The 22,159-nt window shown below is 36.0% G+C and overlaps 1 protein-coding gene across 6 annotated transcripts in view; it reads left to right on the top strand.

Moving 5' to 3' along the window:
• Positions 1 to 22,159, top strand: part of SMARCA2 (SWI/SNF related, matrix associated, actin dependent regulator of chromatin, subfamily a, member 2) — a 117,850-nt gene that overhangs the window by 78,941 nt on the left and 16,750 nt on the right. For all 6 annotated transcript variants that reach the window (XM_051788432.1, XM_051788435.1, XM_051788433.1 and 3 more), the window contains 2 exons: positions 1,455 to 1,673; positions 18,753 to 18,970. In XM_051788432.1, coding sequence (XP_051644392.1) covers positions 1,455 to 1,673; positions 18,753 to 18,970 — 437 coding nt within the window. The remainder of the gene's footprint in view (positions 1 to 1,454; positions 1,674 to 18,752; positions 18,971 to 22,159) is intronic.

Here is a 22,159-nt window from a genome sequence, read left to right as displayed (position 1 = left end):
AATGGCTAAGAAATAATTTTAATTGTTAATAAAAAATGGTTTTCATTGTAGTAAACTGTTTAATTATAAAAGAAAAATCTGAAAAGAAACTTTGGCGGTCAGGGCTCTTTGTCTTCTTTCTATCAATATTTCAGGTCTTGTACAGTCAGATAAAAAGCACAGGCTGTATTCTCCCTACCTTAGTGATACCTGTGTCTCCCTAGAGATAATACCTCTGAATTCACGCGTGTCTGTGTCTTGGCTAGGGTTCTAGAAGGATGATATGTCTAGTTGGCCTCCTGTGTTAAATGCAGCATCATGCACACGAGGAAGGGGTTTATACATAGTTGAAAACATTTTTTATGAAGGTTTACTGGCCAAAGCAGTAGCCTGCTACAATGCTACAGCCAATTCTGATGCTAGTCTATTAATATTTTCTTTTTCAAATACAAAAATTAAATGCTTGGTCACCATCTGTTTGTTTCCTCTGCTTAGCAACTAATTACTGAGTAATAAGTACTGTGTGACTCTTCAAAAGGCCTAATTGAAATGGGTATTCATATTACCTGATTTGAGTACTTAAGAAAATGTAGATGGAATTCACAGAACCATAGGAAGCTTGATCAGCATATAGTCAATAGAGAAAGGTGCATGCTTCCCCAGGAGGATTATGAAGTATCTCACTGCTGAGTAGGTCATGGGAATCTATCCTCAGTATCCATATCTGTTTTCTGAGGTAATTGCTCACCACACTTGAAATTCATTTATATGCTTATTCAAATTTTTAAATTATTTATATTTCAGCTGAAAGTCTTAACATTACCTTCTAATGTTCTTAACACTTTATCCAACATTATCTGGTATTTTTGTATTTTGATTTTTGTCTAGTACAGCAGTTGATCAGGAAAAATTCAGGTTTAAGCATATTGGCTTTCTGGCACTGTAAAGCTTGCACTGTAGGCAAGCTCTTCTCTGAATTTATTAATTCTCTTTTGATTCTTCTTTTCTAATACGAACTTCTAAATTTTCTTCTTCTGATATTCAGGCACACAAAACTGTGTGTTTTCAATTATTCCTTTTAGTTACATAATACTAACACCTTATGGGGACATCGCGAGGGAATGATTAGTATTTGCAAATGCAAAAAGCCTGTGCAAATAAGGAAGAGTGTTTTAATTAACAGAACACAGCAGTGTTCTTGTGATCTGCTTTTTGTCACTTGGCTGCTTCGTTGTCTTAGTTACTTCAGTGAAAGCTAGTTGTGGAATAGTGAATATGACTGAAAATTAACAAACGAGTGTAGCTTTTTCTTTTTATAGTTGCATTTTAGAAGTATTTAAGAGTATCACGAAAGGGAAATACCTGTGAAGGACTTGTTTAACGTTTCAGATATCAGTAGATAGGTAGACATTTACATGGTGCGCTCAATAATTGCCCTTAGAACTTTTTTTATCCTTTCTCGATTCCCATTGCAGCGTATGGACATGGACCGTCGCAGGGAGGATGCCAGAAACCCTAAGCGTAAGCCACGCTTGATGGAGGAGGATGAATTACCATCCTGGATTATTAAGGATGATGCTGAAGTTGAAAGGCTTACGTGTGAAGAAGAAGAAGAAAAAATATTTGGTAGAGGATCCCGTCAGCGCAGGGATGTGGACTACAGTGATGCTCTCACAGAGAAACAGTGGCTGCGGGTAGGTTGTGCCTTCTAGTTGATTGGTTGGGTTTTTTACATTTGAAATTTAGTCATTTGGGGTGGGGTTTATTTTTTTTGCTTTGAAGACTGCAGCAGGGAAAACACAGTGTAGTAGTTAGGCCTAAAATATCCTTATTATCCAGCTTTTGCTGCTGTGTTGAAGGCATAAATAAGTTTCGAACTGCACTGCAGAAACTTAAATCAGTGTTTTTAAGTGCTGAATCAGGACTATGGTAGCATTCAGTTGGAACTATTCTATTGCCATGGATCTTGACATATTTCTTACATCTTTAGGCACTTTCATATGTGTCGTCTTTCAGATACCCAAAGCATTCTTTTGTGGTAGTGGAGACTAGTAATCAGTGTATATTACAACTTTCTGTGCTGCAGAAGCTGGCTATGTTTTTAAATACCTGAATTTAACCCTTTTAAGAATTTGGAAATGTTCACATAAGTTTCCTTTCTCTCAGGCTATTTCATTTCCAAATCTTGAGCATTTCTTGGCTCCACTAAGATCAAAATACCTGATAAATGATTTAAGAATTTAAGGCCTGAAAGCAAAGATTCTAAACTTAACTCAGACAAAATTTGTGGTTTTGTGGTACTTAAGGATTCTTGCTGTTCTGTGAAATACACATCTAGTGAGTAATAATGCATGTGTTTTTTCGGAGTGGGAGTAAATATAGGAAGGAGCATGGTGAGGATTGATTGTTGGAAAGATAATTAAAAATCTTAACCTACTTAGTTTCAAATGTGATGTTGGTGTGAGTGCACTGTGTAATACTGTGCTAGGAGCTAATCTGGATTGTGCTGCTTTGGGGAGAAAAGCTTTGAATGATACATCAGCTGTAAATTTAAGCAAGTCTGTGAAACTACGGGAGTTTTATATGTGGCATTTTCAAGGAGTGTGCATCTACTCAAGGCCATTTTAAACTAATTTTTTTAAATGATGAAATACTCTGGCTGTGGCAACATAGACGTTAGCTTTGACTTTTGTGTTTTGTGTCTTGAGTTGGCTGTAATACTCGCGTTAAGTGTTTTATTTTTTAAAATGGCAACCGTAAAAGAAATCATCTGATCCCTCTTCCTTCTGCAGGCAGAATCATCCAATCCCGTGTCATTTATAATAGTAGTTCGTCTGACCTGTTCTTCTAGGCATTCCTGAGCAGTGAATTTAAAAATCCAGAGCAGAATGTTTTTAACTGTTTGACTTTTCTTTATATTTTACCTGAATTTTCCTGTTGGAATTAAAGCTAATTGGTTCTTGTCCTAATCACTGCTCATGCAGAACAGGCTACTTCCTTTGTTTTTTTTTCAACATTTTATGTCATAGAAGAGTTGTCACCCTGTTCAGTAAATTCATAAGATTAACAACCATTGCTTATGCAGCCTTTCCCCATAGTTCCTGTTTTCTAGCTTTTTGATTATTTTCACTGATTTCCCCTAGTTTTTCTATATATAACTGGTGTCTTTCTATGGGTTTGGTTGAAAGCTAGACATCAGAATTCCAGATGCAGCGTCATTTGAATGAGGAGGAATTCTTTCACATAACTTCTAGGATACTTACACCTCATAATCCAGTATTTCATTTTCTTAACATGAAAGGTATTCACTCATGTTAAATATTTGCTCCAGTATAAGACCTTAGTCCTTTTCTGTGGATCTACTTCCTTGCCAGCTTTTCAAAATCATGTTTCATATAGTCAGTCTTTCCTTCCTGGTGAGAAGATTTAGCATACACCCTCACTGAATGATATCTGAGTTTTCTTCACGAAAATTACTCTGAATTTTAAGCCTATCCTTAGGTAAACTTCTGGTCAGCTTGGTGTTCTTTTGAGATTTAGTGGGCATACCTTCTATTCTGTGTTTCTGAAGACAGTAAAAACACTGCAAAGTGCTGTACCATTTGATAAAGAGTCATTAAGGACTACTCTGAAAACAATTTCTTAGCAGGTCTCCGTATACTTGATAGTGGTTTTTTTCATTGTTTGCTTCTGAGTCTGTTTCGTGAGGCCAAGTTAGAAACCTTGCTAGTCAAGATGGTATATATACTAACCCTTTTTCACCATGGCTTGTTTTTCTGTTGACAGAAATTGTTCTCCCTTCTCTCTATTGTGTTGTTAAGCATGTTTTCAGATTAGCTGTTACCTAACTCAGATTGCTTCACAGTGCATGCACTAACTCTACTGTATACATAGTTTAACATGCTTTCAGGTGCCCTTGAGAGTGTGTTGAAACAAATACAAGACTAGGAACTGCCAACACTTTTTAGACTCCTTTTGATGGAATTACGTTTATAGTGTAACACTGCTTATGCACATTCAGAATAAAACTCCTAATTGGGTAGATAATGAAATGTAAGCAAAGTTTTCTGAATTTTTTAATCTTATTTTTCATGTGTGTAAAATGGAGTTCTTTGTCACACCCATTGGCCATTCAGCAGATTCAGCAGAATCTTTTACATCTTCTTTGAAGATGCGTTAGATTTTTCTGTAGTGACATCTCTAGAATATATCATAATAATTGTGTACAACATATTCAAGGGAATATTTAACTGTATAAACATTAAAAAGTGATGTTATATAGTTTATAAGCACTTGTATCTTGTGGCTTTAACACTGTAATCTGTAATAGTCTCATGCATATTGCATGAAAACTGTAATTAATTGTTTAATGTTGGATGCAGCAGACTACTTATATCAGTAGTTTGCTGATATAAGATAGAAGCAGTAAGTTCTGAATTAACTAATACTTTAATTCATAAGATACCCTTCTAACTGTGTTCTACGTCATGCTGTTCTCCAAAGATAGGTCTATTGTTGTTGCAATATTACAGAAGGAGATTTGTTTACCAGCATCAAGGGATGCCCCTTATTTCTTTCTCTTGCTGTGGCTGCTGTTACAGCTTTATAGCTGTCTTCTCATGGGGTTTTCTGAATAAAACTTTGCATTTCTGACCAGTAAATTAGTTTCATAATGTCAATATCTAGTCTTCAGCTGTCTCTTTTTCTTTTTTGTCTTATGGAGTTGACTAGATCTTTTCTAAGAAGTTTTGCCTCATTCAGCAGCCACAGCTCTGTCTGTGAACATAACTACTTGCCCCTTCTCAGGTGGACTCTGAACCCTCTGCTGACACACCCAACACTGAAAAGTGTAGTTCAGATCATGGCAGATGCCCACAGGATCCACTATACACTTCAGGGTCTGTATGCATGCATGTATACTGACAAGTATGTCAGCTCCCTTCTTGCTAGGAGGTCAAGTACCTGAATTTGGAAGCAAGGGATGAAATAATTACAGAAGCCATATAATCATAGACAGTATTTAGTGAGATTGTGCTGCTGCCCCGAACAACCTGTAATTCACTGACAGCCTCCCAGGAAATTTCTAAAACACAAACAGGCTTCATCACTAGCTGTCGCTGCAGCTTGCCGTTCTCTAACAGTTGGCATGACAACCATACTTCCTTAAAAAAAAAATCTGTAAGGAGGAGATTGCTTCCTGATTCTACAAAGCGTTTCTATGCTGGAAGTATTTCATGCATTAGCAGGTTCTGTCTCTGCACAATTTCTAATAGAACTACAAAATGCTTTACTGGATCCCATGGCATATTATTTTCTAGAGGGGTCATCTACTAAGAAATCTATTGCCTAACACAGGTTTCAAGAAACAGAGGGGTTTTTTTGAGTAGTTACAAGACCCTTAAGACAGTTGCATCTGGTTTCAGCTTCTCATTCAACTTAATTGCTGGCTAGGTGATATGAACAAAGTTTTAGTCCCTAGTTGTTCAACTAATTTGAAATAGCTTTGCATGTTGGCCAGGGAAACATATCTGAGTACAAAATCAGCAATATCTCATTTACATCATGCAGAATTGCAGAAGTCATGCTTGTTTAGTTGATCTAAAAATTGTAAGTGAAATTCCAACATTTGGTTTGTAATTAGTCAGTCTTAGTTAAAGAAAACCAGTGCTGGCTTTCACACATACAGAATATCTGATGAATAGTGTTTAACATAATCATGACAAATTTTATTTGTTTATATTTACTAACTGAGGTTATGTTGTATAATAAATCAAACTACCTAACGGGAAAATTGTTGGACACGTTTTCAAATATTTTCTCGTCAGACGGAACTTTGCATAACTTTTTGATTTTACACTCTCTAATAGTATGTTAGGTTAAGTTTGCTAGCAGAGAGTAAAGTTGGGCCAACTTGTGGCTACATCTTGGTATAAATCACTAAAAGTTTTTCAAGTAGGTTTGTGTTTTCTGAGAGACATTCATTTTTTTGTATACAACTTTTGAATCAATACTAGGAACATAATTCTAAGACCTGGTTTTGTAAAGTGTGATGGTGGAATTTGATTTTACGGTAGTCTTTGTTAGATACTGAAATAGCTGAATGGAAAATTAGCATTACATTCTATAATTGTTTTAGTCTATATTGGAGGCTGAAATTCTGAGAAGGAGAAAAAAATTAACTTTTAACCCAGTGCATAGTTTATCTGAATAGTTCATGTACATAATACCCCTGCACCCCTGTTTTTTTCTCTTCGTTACTTCTTTATACCATTTTTGGTTACAATTGCAAAGTTTCCTGACTTGCTGCTAAACCTGTTTAACTGTCAAGTAAGTGGGTATTTGCCCACAACATTTGAAGAAAGTTACGTTCTGACCTAAACTCTGCTCTGTAGTATTGAATCATAATTCCAATTGAATTTGTTAAGCTGTAGGGGAGAACAAGTCACATTTAAAAGACTGTCACTGGAGGGTTACAAAGTCTGCCGTCCCAGGATGTTGTCTATTTTGTGACCAGCAATCATCAGAATGCCCCAGGTACTCTTTTCTAGTGTGCAGTTTGAGGATGATAAGTTTTATGCACGTGGAAGCTGATTTTTTGAAGGATTAGAAAGTTGAACATGACTTTAAAGCTTTATTTAACCAAGTCATGATTATGTTCTGCATATTACTATGTATCTTTCATGTCCTTTTCATGAAATTCAATTCAGAATCTACTTATGGAAAAAAATAGGTAGTTTTAAGTTCCAGTGAAATTAAAACTAATGAAGCAGTTTAGATAAAATGGGGTTTTCTTGGCTTTTTATGGATGAGAGGGAATTTAAATGCATCTGCCTGATACCTTCAGTTCTCTATTTTGACAAGATGATTTTGTTAGTATATAAGAAAAGGGCCTGATTTACACTCTGGGTGACTTTCTCAGAATGTGGAATCAGGATTGAGAGTATTAATTTCAGAGTATTAATTTTGGAAACTAAAAAAGTACTTTGAAATGCTTCTTCAGTATTTTTGAGATATTCTCCACAAAGTAATTTTTAGTGTTTGAAATACATTCTCTTTGTGAGAAAGACCTCAAGTCAGGAAATCTGAACAGCTATTTACAAGGAATACCAATCAGTAAAACATTACTGTATTTTCATAGTATTGTTTTTTTTGAGTCTGTGATTTTGACTATACAATGTTATATGTAAAGTACCATAACAAATATTTCAAGTGAAATTGTGCATCTATTCCCCTCTAGAAAAATTGGAATAGTAGTGAGTGACATATAAGTCCCTTTATGTATTTTTTAAAAATGTGAGGAGTATTGTTAGTATTAGACTAAAATAAACTGCATTTTCTTTAAAATAGCTTTAGTTTCTGACATACCAAGTTTATGTAGCTTGGAAGTTGTGAGCTAAAACTCTGGGTTTAAGGTTTTGTTGTATTATTACTGTATTGAGTGCAAATTTTTTCCTGAAAAAAAAAGGTTCTGTGGTTAAGATGTCAGAAATACTGTTCAAATCAGCTGCCTGGAGAAGGGGAGAGTGAGGAGAGACCTCCATTGCAGTCTGCAGCTTCCTCAGGAGGGGGAGCAAAGGGCAGGACTGATCTGTTCTTGCTGGTGACCACTGGCACACCCAAGAGAATGGCCTGAAGTTGCGTCAGGGGAGATTTAGGTTGGATATTAGGAAGAGGTTCTTTACCCAGAGTGTCGTTGGGCACTGGAACAGGCTCCCCAGGAAAGTTATCATAGCACCAAGCCTGACAGAATTCAAGAAGTGTTTGGACAGTATTCCCAGGCACATGATGTGATTCTTGGGGATGGTTCTCTGCAGGGCCAGAAGTTGCAGTAAGTGATCCTTGTGGGTCTCTTCTAACTCAGGATATTCTGCGATTCTAAAACTAAAACCTAAACAACTATTAAATAATTCACAAAATCTACAAGAAAAGAAGTCTGCGTTAAAAGTGTAAAATATTATTGTTGCTGGGGCGTATGGCAGTGGAACAAGAAACAGCAAACATTTCAATATTTGACCTCACTGCTATGTTCTCTGACATACTTTGACAGTAACAATGATGGGTAATATGCAGTAGCTAACCTTTTGTCACCTATTGATTTTTGAATAAAGACAACTTTTTTCATATGTTGAAAAAAGTAAATTAAAAATAATTAATTAAAAAATAGATGTTGCATTTGCAACATGAGTAAGAAGTTACCCATACCTTTCCAAGTGTATATTGTGGCTGAAGTATTTATTCACTCTAAGCAAACTGAGACCTTTTTTGTAGAAGGCCACCTTCTAAAGGCAGACCTGAGCAGGTGATGGGAAGCTTCATGCTGATGTTTTTCATGCAGCAGGTGTGACAGGAAAAAGTAATTCTTCTGACGGATTGGCATATGTATGTAGAGCTCTGCTCCTTCTGTAGAAGTGATAGCAATTTGTATCTTGTATATAAACAATATGGAAGAACTAACATAGCAAATATGGAAGAACGGGGAAGTTTCAGACTGATTTTCTCAAAAATTACTCAGCATACCCTTAGGCATGTCACGAGTGGCAGTTAGCTTCCTGAGTCATCTTGAAGTACCTTACTTGATGAGTACAATAGTGTACTTCCTTACTCTAGCAGTAAAATTGTAATCTTAAAAAAAAATCCCACAAAAACTTTGCAGTAAGCACAACCATATAATTTTGTCCTGTACTCTGAAATCATCATGTTTAGAGTGTTACAGTTTATGGTTTCATGGGTATCCATTATGTATCCTTTTCAGTTGCATCTGACCTTTTTAGCTAGAATTCGAGCTCAGAACTAAGGACTTTGTTGCTGCTTACAGACTTACTTTAGTTTTTGTATATGCATCTGTAGTATACAATACTATACTGTACATTATTCTGTTGGAAAACTTTGTGTCTTCTTAGCTCTCATTGGCTTTTTAGGAATCTTCTTTGTTTTGTTCAGTTAGTATTTGCTCAGGTTATAGTTATTACTTGTCAGACTGTGATTCGCATTGCAGTTTATCCCAGAAGACCAAAAAGACCTTCTAGACAGGTACTGTTCATGTTAGATTTTTACTTTTAGGCTGTGATTTGCATCTTAAAGGGTCAAACTGTAGTGTAAGTCCTGCCACAGTCAGGTAACTGCAGCTTTAGAAGCATCCTGAAGACATGGAACTCACTGCATCACTAAGCATCACAAAATACTGTTTGAGTATAAGGTACATAAAAGATACACGTAACTAAACTTTTCTCAGCAACTTATCCAAAGTTTGACTTAGTTGCATTTCATGTAATCTTCCTCCAAATTCTTCTAAGTTATTAAAAAACTACATTGGAAATGTCACAAGGGGCTATCTCCTACTGTTTATTCTTTAAACACAGTCTATTTCTATAAGCAAATTTTTTTTCCTCTGTTGGCATAGGAAGTGAGTTTTCTAACCTCTTGTCGTATATTTTTTTCATACCATACTCTCTTATGTGCTTCCCATTCTTAATTGCCTCAGAGTACCTACATTAAAAATGATAGATCTCTAAACCAAATTTCCCATGCTATTAGAAAAATCCTTAACTTGTTTTCTGTGAATAAGATGATACAAGAATTCTATGAACATCCACCAAAAAATAATAAAACTATAATGGTTTCCGAAAGCTGTTCATTTTTTTGCGGGATACTTTTATCAGTTTTGTTTTGAGGGTTTTTTTCTTGATTTTGTTCCCATTTAGCTATGTTCCACATTTTAAACTTGTAATAAAAAATGACTGCTGAGAATGTGAGAATGTACTTAAATATAAGGGGGGAGAAGAACATATGAGAGAAAATATTTAATGGGACAACTGTTGGCAGGAGCTGAGTTTAACATGCTTAAAGATGCCAGTTTAAGCTTTGTACTATAAGCTTCTCATGTTGCATCATTAAATGCAGTAGTGTTTCAGGATACACATAAAATTTATGCTCACTTGTAAAATAGAAGTCTTTTGTTAGTCTATTCATCCATTGATCAAAAAGAAAGAAAACTTTTACTATTTTTTCTGGGCAGTTAGAAGGCACCACTGAATATCTGTTTACTTGAGAGCCAAATAATTCCCTTATTCTAAGGCTATAGATTTGGCTCAAAATTGGTGATTCCACACTGGAAATCTGCTAATCATCCCTTTGTGTTTTAGTCCTCAGCTGTGTTGTTTCCATAGTAGAAGAAAAAGCATCTTGTTCTTTGTAGGAAACATTCTACTAAAACGTGGTATCCTGCTGTATGTTACCAGATGTTGTTGTTACTCCCCCTGAGTATGTTCCAGAACAAGAGTTTGTCATGTCCACTTACCTTTTCCAGTGCTTAGCATTGTCAGTTTTATTTTTACCATAGGAAAAGATGCCTGTTGCCGCAAATGTTTTCAACATTCACTGCAGGTAAATGTCCTGGAAAGAGCCAAGACTGTGGTTTCTTTTTGAAGAGCTGATCTGGTGAGGGTATAAACCCTGTCTTAGAAGAAAAAGGAGACAAAGTTCTTTGGATGCAGAAGGGCTAAGCCCTGGAATTTTATTATTTTTTAATAAATTTAAAAATTCATTAATTTCCATTCTTAAGGATTGAAATTTGAGAATTTTTTTCATAAAGAATAAAATCAAACATGAGAAGTCTGTCTTTAGTTGTTAGCATTATGAGCTGCAAAACATCAGCCACGCTGTTAGTCTGCCAGGAGGTGACATTGCAAAGTAAAGATTTCCTGCCATCTTTCACAACAGAAGAATGGCATGTCTTTTAAACAAGGTAAATGATAAGGAAAAAAGATAAATTAACATTGCTCAGAATTACTCAGAAACCTGCATCAGTAACAGTATTTTGTGAAATACAAAGTAAGCGGCAACAGGAAATACTTGTCTCAGAACTGAGAAGAAAAGTCATTCTATGCACTTATTAGTGGTCAGATATAGATGTGTTTCTGATTGGTTTTTTTATGCATGATCTCTTGTGTGAAATAAACAAAGTCTTACCTGACTGAGAGACAGTGAATGCCTGGAAGTTTTTTCCATGGTTTTGGATCTGGCCTGTATTTTCAAGACTTCATTGCAACATGTTTCCTCCTCTTCTATGACATTTACCTGTGAGCCTGAGCGGAATGTAGGTTTTACCAGGAATACTACTAATTGTCTTAAATATTGTTCATAATTTCTAAACTAATTAATCAGCTATTGTAGAAAGTCATTAAAAATGGAAGGAAAAAAGTAGTCTCAGAAGGCAGTAGAATGATACATCCTTCCAGTAAAAGATTTATTTTAGTTCCAAAAAGGAAGATCTGGAAGCAAAACCCTCAGTACAAACTAAGCTATAACAAACTTGAAACTATTTTCCTTCTAAACTCTGAGATGCCAAGGTAGTAAAGAACATCTCCTGTTGTAGGACACGAAAGTGTTATGCTGAATTCCATGCTTGTTATTTTAAAGGAATTTAGGAAAAGGCAAGAAAAGTAATTTTCCTCACCTCCCCCTGGCACCCATCAGAAAAGGTAATTTTCTCAGGCAATTGATTTTCCTTGCCCCCTGTTCTAGGGAATATAATGTCCCTGGTTATGAAAAAGCATAAGTCGATTGCCAATTCTCTCACAATACCTTTGTCAGTATACTGTCCTCTACACTCCTGAAGTAGGCTTTCATGAATCAGAATTCTGGATAAGACAGAAAAATGCTGATAAAAATTAAAAGAAGGGAGAAACCTTCCCTTTTTACACTTCCTCACTGAATAACACCAGTCACTAAATGCTCCAGAATCTTGTCTAAGCAACAAACATGCATCTCTGTGAGAGTGAACAAGATAAAGGGGAAAAAATGAGGCATCTCTGTCATGGTAGATTTTACTTTAAGGTGAATTGCTTGTGAATCTGAAGCCAGGAAACATATCTGCAGTATTTTCATGATAGTCTTCCAGTGTCTTTCTTAAGTTAGTTACATCTTATTGTGTCTCTCGATTTTACTTCTGATCATGCCTCCAAAGATACCTGCAACTGTTTCCAGTGCCAGTGCATTAACACTATTTACTTTTTGAGTCATCAGTATGTGAAAAGGCTATGAACAATCTGAAGGCAATGTCAAATACTCAGTGTATCATGTACTTGAGAACTGCTATTTTAACATCCCTTTCAGAATAAGTTTGTTTATCATCTAGCAACTTTCCTGTGTAGTGTGTCACAGGTCTGTTATAAATTGTCCTCCAGTCTTGAATGAGAGCCTTTTTTCACTGTGTTCAGAAACAGGCTATAATTCTAAGTGACAAGAATTCTTAAGCAGATAATACAGCTTTCTAAAATGAAGGGGGAATATTTGGGAAACACAAAAAGGCAAAAAAACTAACAACAACAAAACGGTTCAGTGATAAAGAGTCAGAGGTTGTTATGGATAGTTTCTGACATAGACTGTGTTTAGATTTCTCCCCCATCTTTCTGCTGCTTCTAGATGAGATTGGCTTGGACAAGAGGTTGTTTAAATGCAGTCTTGTTAGCAAGACATTTTGAAAACTGTAGAAGATGGTTACAGATAGTTCTGTAGAACTTTTAAGGGTGTGACTGAGTAGTTGTAGATTACAGAATATCGAGATTAAATATTAGGATATTTGACCTTAAAAAATTTTCTCAGATCAGCAAGAAAACACTGAAGATAAAAGCTTTGGTCCTATTAATACTTTTTTTTCAACATTATGCCCTGTTACTGTAGTTGAGACCCTTTCTCTTTAATGATAACTTACATTCTCGCATGGTTTTATCAGGTCTTTTTGGCTTCAGTCTTTAAATCAAAATGAAAAAAAAGTTACTTATAATTTGCATTGTTGCTCTCCTTAATGTCTAATTAAATATAGGCAACTGGAGCTTCAGTGCAAATAATTTTCAAATGCGAAACAGAAAACAATCTATCTTCTCCCACTTCTTAAAATACAAATTTTGGTGAAGATGCAGACCTTAATTGAACACATGGCTGAAGGACTCAGTGTCCAAAATTGCTGGAAGTTCAGCTTATCTGAGAAGACCATGTATTACAAGTTGATGTGTTTTTGCAATAATTACATTGTATTCAAGTTTTTTAAGAAAACAATACCTTTGTTTCTACTTAAGTGTTGGATGAAGACTTTCTGGCCTATTCCTTATGTGGAAGAGAATGAGTCACCAGCAAAAGCGAGGAAAAACTGGATGTAGTCACGAATTCTTTACCTTTGGCAGATTTTGGTTTACATTCTGTTTTCATTTTGTTCCAGCAAAACCAGTCTGGTAAATCTGTTGTGCAGTAATATCCAGCAAGGAGAGGAAATTCAATTAAAATAACTCTTCATCAATCCTTATAATTGCCTTCAGGTATTTTGTCGTTACACTGTTGATAGAATATCTTAAGCCCTTTCATCTAATTGTCAAGATTTATGGTATTCTTCTTCAAAGTCTTTATCTGTGGTATACTGACCTCTATGCTATAGCATAGCAAGATATATCTGCAGTGTAAAGGAACTTTAGAAAGCCAAGAAATAATTCTAACACATGGAAATTAGAAGCAGTCCCAGACATAGGAATGATACCGTTAAAGAATAAACAAGAGAGCTGGATTTTGAAGAGATCATTTTAAGAACGTGAACATCAGGGTGTTCAAAGTTGAAGTCTTCATTTGTTGCCAGATTTAATCTGAGAAAAAATGTAAAATGAAGAGTGGTAGGGTTTCAAATAGAGGGGGAAAAGAACTTCTCTTGGAATATCAATGGAATTTTCCGAGAAGGATTATGTTGAAGAGAGAAATTGGTAGGGGCAGGTAGATGTCGTTTTAGTGCTTTCAGTGTTTATTGTTAGCCATCCATAGGGTTGTTCTCTTCTAGTATGGTAAATGGGAACTTCATTTTGCAAAGCGGTCATCTGTTCATTACTGCACTACTGACATGTTTTTTGGTTTTAAGTGCTTAACATCCCTGAAGCTTAGTCATAGCCCTTAAGCTATGACTTGGCCATAGTAAGTATAGTGCCCAGTTAAGTTATTTGTTGTTCCCAGAAAAGCTCGTTCTTTTAGAACCTTTGCATGATTCATTTAGTATTTATGTTCAGGAAGCTGGGAAGGTAATTTTTTTTTTTCTGTTCACCTATGTTTTATCTGCTTTCTGTGGAAACATTGGGTTTAATTAGCATGCTAGCAAATCTCTTAACATGATAATAGCTCTCTTCCAACTTTGCCAGTTGGAAAGACACAGGGCACTGATGTTTGAAGGGAAGGGGCAAGTTCTCTAAATGTTCTCATTATGATAAAATTGGAGAGGGACACAGGAATAGGTCTCATGTCCTGTTTCCCATTTTGTCTAAGCAGCATCAGTCAGACTTATTACATGGCTCCCTGCTACTTCTGGTTTATGTGTCCAGTTTCCTTGACTGTAAGTGGTAGCAGTAGCTTCCACTGTGCCTCAGCTTTCTCACAACCATACTGTGAGAAATCAAAGGAAAAATAATTATATATTACAGTGTTGTGCCATCTAAATGAGACAGGCTTGGACAGCAAAACTGATTTTTATTTTAAGATGAGCACCTCCATTGATTCACTCTGTGATCACACTTGAGTGAAATTATATTAAAATTAATATAAGGCTTCCTGTGAAATTATATTAAAACTAATATAAGGCCTACTCAATTGTTGACTTGCAGAAGGTAGTCCTGAAACAAAACTCAGAGCTGTAGCTCTTAGTGCTTGTTTGAGTCTATAATTCTGAATTGAAAAGGTGTTCAGTCATGGTGCTGTGTCATGCTCTCCAGAAGAAGTTAAGAATACATCTGTAATGTCCTGACCTTCAAATGGAGAAACAAAACAGTTTGCATTTCATCCTTACTTTGTTTCTGTGGTTCTCATGTAGTGTATCCATATTCACTAAGAATACTTTCACCTCAAAACAGCTATTTTCCTTTCTCAAGGGAAAAACATAATTGCAAGCAGCAATAGGAAGGCAGACTGTCTCAGAAGTAACTTCTACTTGCCTCCTTACAAATACATTTTTGTGCTTAGGAGGTGGGGGCTTCTTTTTGGAGGAACACAGTTTAATTTCCTTAATCCGTGATCAGCGTGCTCTTTCTTAAAGTTCCGGTGTCCCGAGAAGCCAGCGCACTCTTACCTCTTTAGCAATGAAATTGTTTCATGTGCATGGACTAGATTACAGCAGTAAGAGAGAGTCAGAAAAGCAAGAAGGTTTTGTCAGAATGGAACTTAACGTGGGGTCCTCTAAGGTGTATTTGCCTTTCGTGAGGCGCTCAGCAACTTGCAAAATTTGACATTAAATTTTTACAGGTTTCTTCCAAGAAAATGAGGTTTCCAAATATTTTTTGTAGTGTTTTGTCCAGTTTCCTAAAGGGAAGGAAAGTGTTAAATTTTTATTTGTGTACCATTTTCCTTGACTCCCTTGCTGTTCACCTCACTAATCCAGAGGCGTTTGAGCATGGGAGATGTCTGTGTTATTTTGCACTCTCACACAGCCCATAATCTGTCAGGAACTGGAGATTTGTGCCTGGGATTTGTATCATTATCATACTGATAAAGGTTTGGAAGGGCATTGTCTTTGGTGTAGCACTTAAGCCCTAGAAAAGTAAGCTTTTCTAACAAAGAGCTCAGTCAGATGAATTAGCTTAATAAATATTTCGTTGCTAATACACACATGCTTAGATCATATGTGTAGACATATGCACAAATCATTAATCTGTCTGGTGATAATTCATTTATGTGGTACGGTTTTAAGCCATCTTTTGAGGCAGAATAAATCATACAGGTTTAGTTTTAAATATTACTGTTTATATACAAAATACAAATCTACCACTTGACAACTAATGTTGAGAGTCATAATAGCCACATTTTTGTACTTCTAGTAATGTCACACTGATTTTCAAGTGGGATCACTAAAGCCTTAAATTAAGGAAAACTGTCCGAGTTTACATTCACGCATAGAAGTTTTGAAAGCTTAGTATAAACTGATACATTACTGGTTCAGTTGAAAGTTTAACATCTGTTTGCAGATCTGTAGTTTGCTAAGAATTAATTTACTGCCTGCTAGTTACTAATTTTAAGAGTGCAGAAGTATAAGTTACTTGACTTGGGTTTTATTTTTATCATTTGTCTTTACTACATAGCTATATATAATATTAAAAAAAAAAACAACAAAAAAACCCACACACATACACAAAAAAAAAAAAAAAAACAAAAAAAACCAAAAAAACCCCCAAAAAACCACAAAACACAATGTTTTTCACTTTTATCTTTTCTTTTTGTGAATATTTATTTTCAAAAATATTGCCTACTCCAAGCAAGAATTTTATGCAGAATTCTAAAATGAGATGTTAGTAAACTCTGTGGTGACAGGACCACTGTGAATTTTTTTGGTGGTAGAAAATCTGTCAAGCAAGCAGAAATATAAAAACATTGTAGTTAAGCGAACACCAGTTTTGTGAAGGACAACAAAATGCTACCAAAGTTAACAGAATGATAACTTGGTTTGGTTTAGGGTTTTTTTTTCTAATTTTTTGTAAATGAGAATATATTTTTTTGTCAGTTTCAGTAACCAAAGCTGATCTGTTCACTGCAAAGCAATAGGAATACATTTTCTGTAATAAATGCATCTTTAAAATGCATGCAACCTATTTCAGTTTTCAAATCATACATGAAATTTTCTAACTGTGCTGTAATTACTAAAATGCTAACAAGAATCAGTAACTGCTCAGCTAAAGATCTAACTTGAATGCCTGGAATAATAAGGGGAGAAATATGATAAGTAGTTGTCAATATTAAAAAGCAGGCTGAAGGAGGAAGGCTTCGGGCCTTGTAGTAGGTAGAATGAAACAGCAGATTTCAGTATCCACAATCCTTTCAGTATTAAATTTTCAGTAAAATAAAATTACTTGTATATGAAAACATAGCCTTTCCCCAGCTCTCTTTTTTTTCCTGATCAGCTGATGAAGAGACTAGCAGCTCGCTGCTTTGCTGGCTTGTTAATTTTATCCCCACTAACTGTGATTTCCGATAGCCGGCCTGCTGATAGTGGTAAGGTAAATATCCTTTTTCATTGCCGTCTTGAAGATTCAGTAGAACTACATCACAGGCATGTGTAGGTGTGTAACACATCAAAAGTCAGTGTTCTCCGTGTTTCAGTGTACAACTGAGTGCTTGAGGAGAGCAGTGACATTAACTGTTGACAGCCTTGCATACTGTATTTATTATTAGCTTTTGTAGCTTCCAAGATATGCCGAGAAATTTCCTTTTCTTAATCTTTGTTAGCCTCAGTGGTTTATAGCGCATGTCCTGCTTTATCCAGATGAATATTAATGAAATTTGTGTGCAGGTTTTTTTTTTTCCTTCTCTTTTCTTCATAACTCATTAGATCTCAAGCCTCCATAGTGTTTATCTGAACGCTGTGGAAGCATGATGTAAATTGTCTTTTGATTATTAAGGCCTAGTTTCAGGCTGTCTCTAAGGATTCTGCGTTTGTGTTTGTTCTGTGGATTTGCACATCGGAGGATGCATAGGAAACAGATTTCAAAATCCCACTGGTATTTTTAACATGCCAGGTTGTTTTGTGTTGTGCATTAGGTTTTGTTCACGAAATGTTTTTGAAGAGACATTGTACACAGTTGAGAAAAATTACGTCTGGGTTGTAATCACTTTTTAATATTGATTGTTGTACTCACATGATCATAAATATTAGCCATGTTTGATGCTGTGGAGAAATGAAGGTAATTGCTTTAGGATTAGAGCTCTTTCAGCTGCAAGAAAGGATTGATTAGCATTTGCATGTACTCAAGGCAATATTGAGGCAAAAGCAACAAATATCAACATCAGTTATATGAAAGCATTAATCAGAAAGCCTTAATTTTAAGATTTTTTGTTTAATTTTTATTTCAATTCTCTTATGATCTGGTATTTTTTATTTCTTTTCTTTTGTTGGCTTTTTCAAATCAAGAAAAGTTCAGCTTCTTGCTTTATAACATGGATCTGACAGTGTATGTGAACAGGTTCCCTTTATTCCTAGTTTGGTTTTTCGTAGCAATTTTTTTATCCCTCTGCGTAGAGCTGCTGTGTCTGGTTAAAAGCATACATCCAGGTAATTGAAACAAGTGTTCAATGTCTGTGACTATGTGTGCAGTTTGGTTTTTGGGGTGGGTTTTTTTTCATTCCTGTGTTGCGAGTGCTTTTTACAGTAAATGCTGTACTGTCAGTGCTTCTGCCTACCTCCTGGTTACTATTCTAGAAGAAAATGATACATTTTAGAGATGGTTTTAACAGTCCATTCAAAAGTTGCTTAAAACATTTGGAAGAGAAGTTGAGTTGTTGCTGCATGAAGTATCTCTGTGTTGTTTGTATGCACAAAGAATTGTGTGTGAGTTGGCTTTGGGAGCTAAGCACAATTTAGATTATCCCGTTTGAAACATGTGATACCAAAGTCTGTTTGACATGGAACTATATAACCCAGAACTAACACTGATATGAAAAAATTAATGTTTGTTGTACACTTACTGAGACAGTACCACAGGCTGTGATTTGGTGCGGAATTCAAGGTTCAGATGAAAAATGCACCTATTTAGAGAAAGGACAGTGGGATTCTAAGGACAAATTAATGTTCAGTGTCTCTTTGGTTGCCAGCAACTCAGTTTCTTGTATGCCTGTTTATAAATAAACTGAACATTTTGAGTTGAATTATCGGCATCCTCTGGAGTTGCATTGGGTTTTGTTGTGGTTGGTTTTAAATACAGTTTTTTACCTTTGCAATATCTGTTTTGTTTAAAAATCATACTTTTTGAATCCATGGTTGTCAGGCAATTGAAGACGGCAATTTGGAAGAAATGGAAGAGGAAGTTCGGCTTAAAAAACGGAAGAGACGAAGAAATGTGGACAAAGATTCTGGGAAGGAGGATGGAGAGAAAGCAAAGAAAAGAAGAGGCAGACCTCCTGCAGAGAAGTTGTCACCCAACCCACCTAAACTGACAAAACAAATGAATGCTATCATTGATACTGTGATAAACTACAAGGATAGGTGAGCTTAGAGACGGTCTCTATCTATTGCATGTCCTCTCTCCCTCTCTGCCGATATCGATCTGTGTGTTTTATAACAGTTTCATTTTTTTCATCTTCAGAAGGACTTGCTGACACAGCTTTTCAGATAAATAATTCCACTTAGGGCCTGATACTGGAAGTCTCAGACTTAGGATATTTTAAGACTCATCTGATAGAAAGTTGTTGAAACACAATTACAAAAAGTAAGCATAGAGTTTCTGCTTAGGAGTAAAGTCATTCTGCTCAGAAGGTGTACTTAAGAACATTTAACTTGAGTGGGATTTTCGTTCAATGTAGTGGTGCAGCATGTGTTGAGATTAATCTTTTCAAAGACATGGCTATCAATGCAAGTTTACATGGGTCTCACCATGACCTGAAAGACTGCCCAGAATGCCTAGGGTACGTATCAGGAGTGTCAGAGCTGCCAAAAGAAAAAGTACAGAACTATTGAGCATAATATGTTCTCCACAGAAGAGATGGATTCTTGTTTGTCAAGCAATTCCTATTTTCAGCTTAAAAAAATGCTAGATAGCTGGACCTCAGGAAAAAAATATTCCTTCTGATCTGAAATGCCATCTGAAGACTTCTGTTTTGCAAGTTTTCAGATCGAAAACATCTGTACTTCATGGGGAAGAAATTGAGAATTAGTTCATAACATCTTTGAGTCAAACTTGATTGAGAAAGTTATATTTTAACTCAGCTTCTATCTGTCAAAAATCAGTAGATCCTTCTCATGTGCTTGTCCCATCTTTACTATACAGTGAATTACTTAAATCATATAAGCACCTTTTGTAAACTAAATTAATAATAAATGCATTCAGAGAAAGTCAAGAAGTGTTTGCATTAGGTGACCTGCGTAGATGTAACAAAGTAATTTTTACCTGTAAACAACTTTCCGTTTGTGACTTTAAATGGCAACTTGCACTTTGCCCTTTTTTGTAGCTACTATTCTGGCTCTACCTGTACAAGGGTGACTTCTGTGGTACTTGGCGAAGCACACACTACTGTGATGCATGAGTCTTTTGGCACGTAACTGTTACAGTGAACCTTTCTGAGATCTGTGGGCTCTGTCTAGAGTACATCCTAAAGTTTGTTGGAACAGCATTCACAGCAACAAATATGATGAGGAGGAAGCTGACTACCATCTCAGTGTATTTAGTTGGCTGTGACTCCCAACTAATAAAATAGCTGAGAAGGGAGGTGTGTTTAAGTTCAGGTATTCCAGTCAGGGCTGCAAGGATTTTGCATTCTCGGCCTTGAGCCTTGTCCTGAAGCCAAGCACTTCTTATCAGGATGCCTATTTCTCACTTTTAAAATAGCAAGCGAAGTTACTTCTGCTAGCCTCCAGTAGGGGATAGCTACTGATAGTAACTGATAGTTACTGGGGAGGTTAAAGATTTTTGCCTGACGTTTGTGCCCCAGGAAGTTCCTATTTGATTTCTGTCAAAAAAATTAACCACTGATCTATTATGTAGTTACAAGGCATACTGTTCCCTCTCCCAGGAGCCCACATCTATGCAAGACAGATTGTTTCCAATTTAAAAACTGTATGAAGCTCTATTCTGTAAGGAATTAAAGATGCCTGTTAAAGTGAGGTATTCAGTGCTATGAGCTATACAGAGGAGTTCCAAGTTTCTGCATTCTGATTTTTTTGTGAGCTAACATCAAACGACTCAATCCTGTGAAAGCTGGGACAGAACAGAATTGCACATTTAGGCATCAGGAAATGACAACGTCTTAAAACTCTTTGGAGCTAACTTTGCTTTAGAGTTCAATTACTATTTTCAGGATTTGCCGCTTCAGAATTAAGTGGATTTTAGGTGTTGGAACCCCTCAGCTTGGTTGGGGGTTCATGTTTGTTCAGCTCTGGGCTTTTGTGTGTGTGAAAGCAATTGGGGCAAGTATAGAGGGACAGGTTAATTGGAAGAAAAGTAGGCCATGAGCTTCATCTGGGGAAAAAAAATGGGTTTTCTTGTATTTAGTATTTGAATGCTTGAAGTCATCTTTGTCTTTAGCTAAAATTTTCAGTGCTAATAGATGATTCATCTTTTCTTCATGATAAGTCCAGAGGGCTGATTCAGACTATGGAGAACTGATTGTGTCCCAAAAGGTGGTCCAGTGATACCTATCCAAAATCTTACTGACTTTGGCCTGAGTTACTTTGCCAAAACCAATTCTACAATCTTTAGTAAGTTTTGTTGTAGTTTAAAGGGCAGCATGCAAAAGAATCAAAGGAATAGATTACTAAACTAATAAGCCTCTACATGCTTTAGCTCATGTTTTCCCTTACTTTTGAGAAATACAGAAGTACATCCTTGTAAATACAGAACGACTTCTCTGTTCTTATTAAAATCTTTCTTTAAAAGAAAATTAAAATCTGTGGTGCTCACAAAAATCTGGAGTACCAGTTGGCTGCTTTTCTGTGGCAATGCTGTATAATGTTGCTGCAGGGAAGGATTCTCCAGTGCTTTCCTAACTGTCTAGTACTTACTTGACTTCTGTTGTAGGCAGCTGGGGACAAGTATCATCCTTTCCTTCCTTATTTAAGAACCATCCAAAAAGATAGGCTGGGTTGTCTATGTCAAGGAAAGCTAAAGGTTACAACAATACAAACAATAAGCTCTAGGAAATTGAAGTTTGAACCACACGATTATTATGTAAAGGTCAAAATGCGTTTAAACAGACATATTAGCAACATTTGAGGTAAATGTTCAGTGTAGAGAAATACAGCATATGATTGTCTGAAAAGGAAATTCAGAGATAGTTATCCAGGTATTTGTAAAGCTGAATTAAAGAACTCCACGCGAGAGTGGAAGTTAGCATTTAGGTTGGTTTGCTGTTTATCTTTGTTGTGTCATCAGTGCAATTTCAACCTTTTATTTAGATTTTTTTCTTATGCAGTGCAGTGTAGCAACTCAGCTATTTCCTTTTATTCCCATCATGAATCCCCAAATTTTAATGAACATTACGTTGACAATGTGTTTAATAGTTCTTAGAGAGCAATTTTTAAGTAAAAGCTGATTTTCTTTGGATCTTTCTAGAGAGCTAGGAATATACTGAAGGAGAGAAAACTGCAGTGAGATTTGACTTTTGACCGGCAGCCAGCATTAGTTTCCTGAAATTATGGTACCTGAGGTGTGTCCCATATAATAAAGAAAATAGTTAAAAA

Source organism: Manacus candei, unplaced genomic scaffold (assembly GCF_025592945.1).
Source record: "Manacus candei isolate 608988 ecotype Guabito, Panama unplaced genomic scaffold, ASM2559294v1 h1tg000024l, whole genome shotgun sequence".
NCBI lineage: Eukaryota > Metazoa > Chordata > Aves > Passeriformes > Pipridae > Manacus > Manacus candei.
This window is presented reverse-complemented; position numbering and strand designations above follow the sequence as displayed.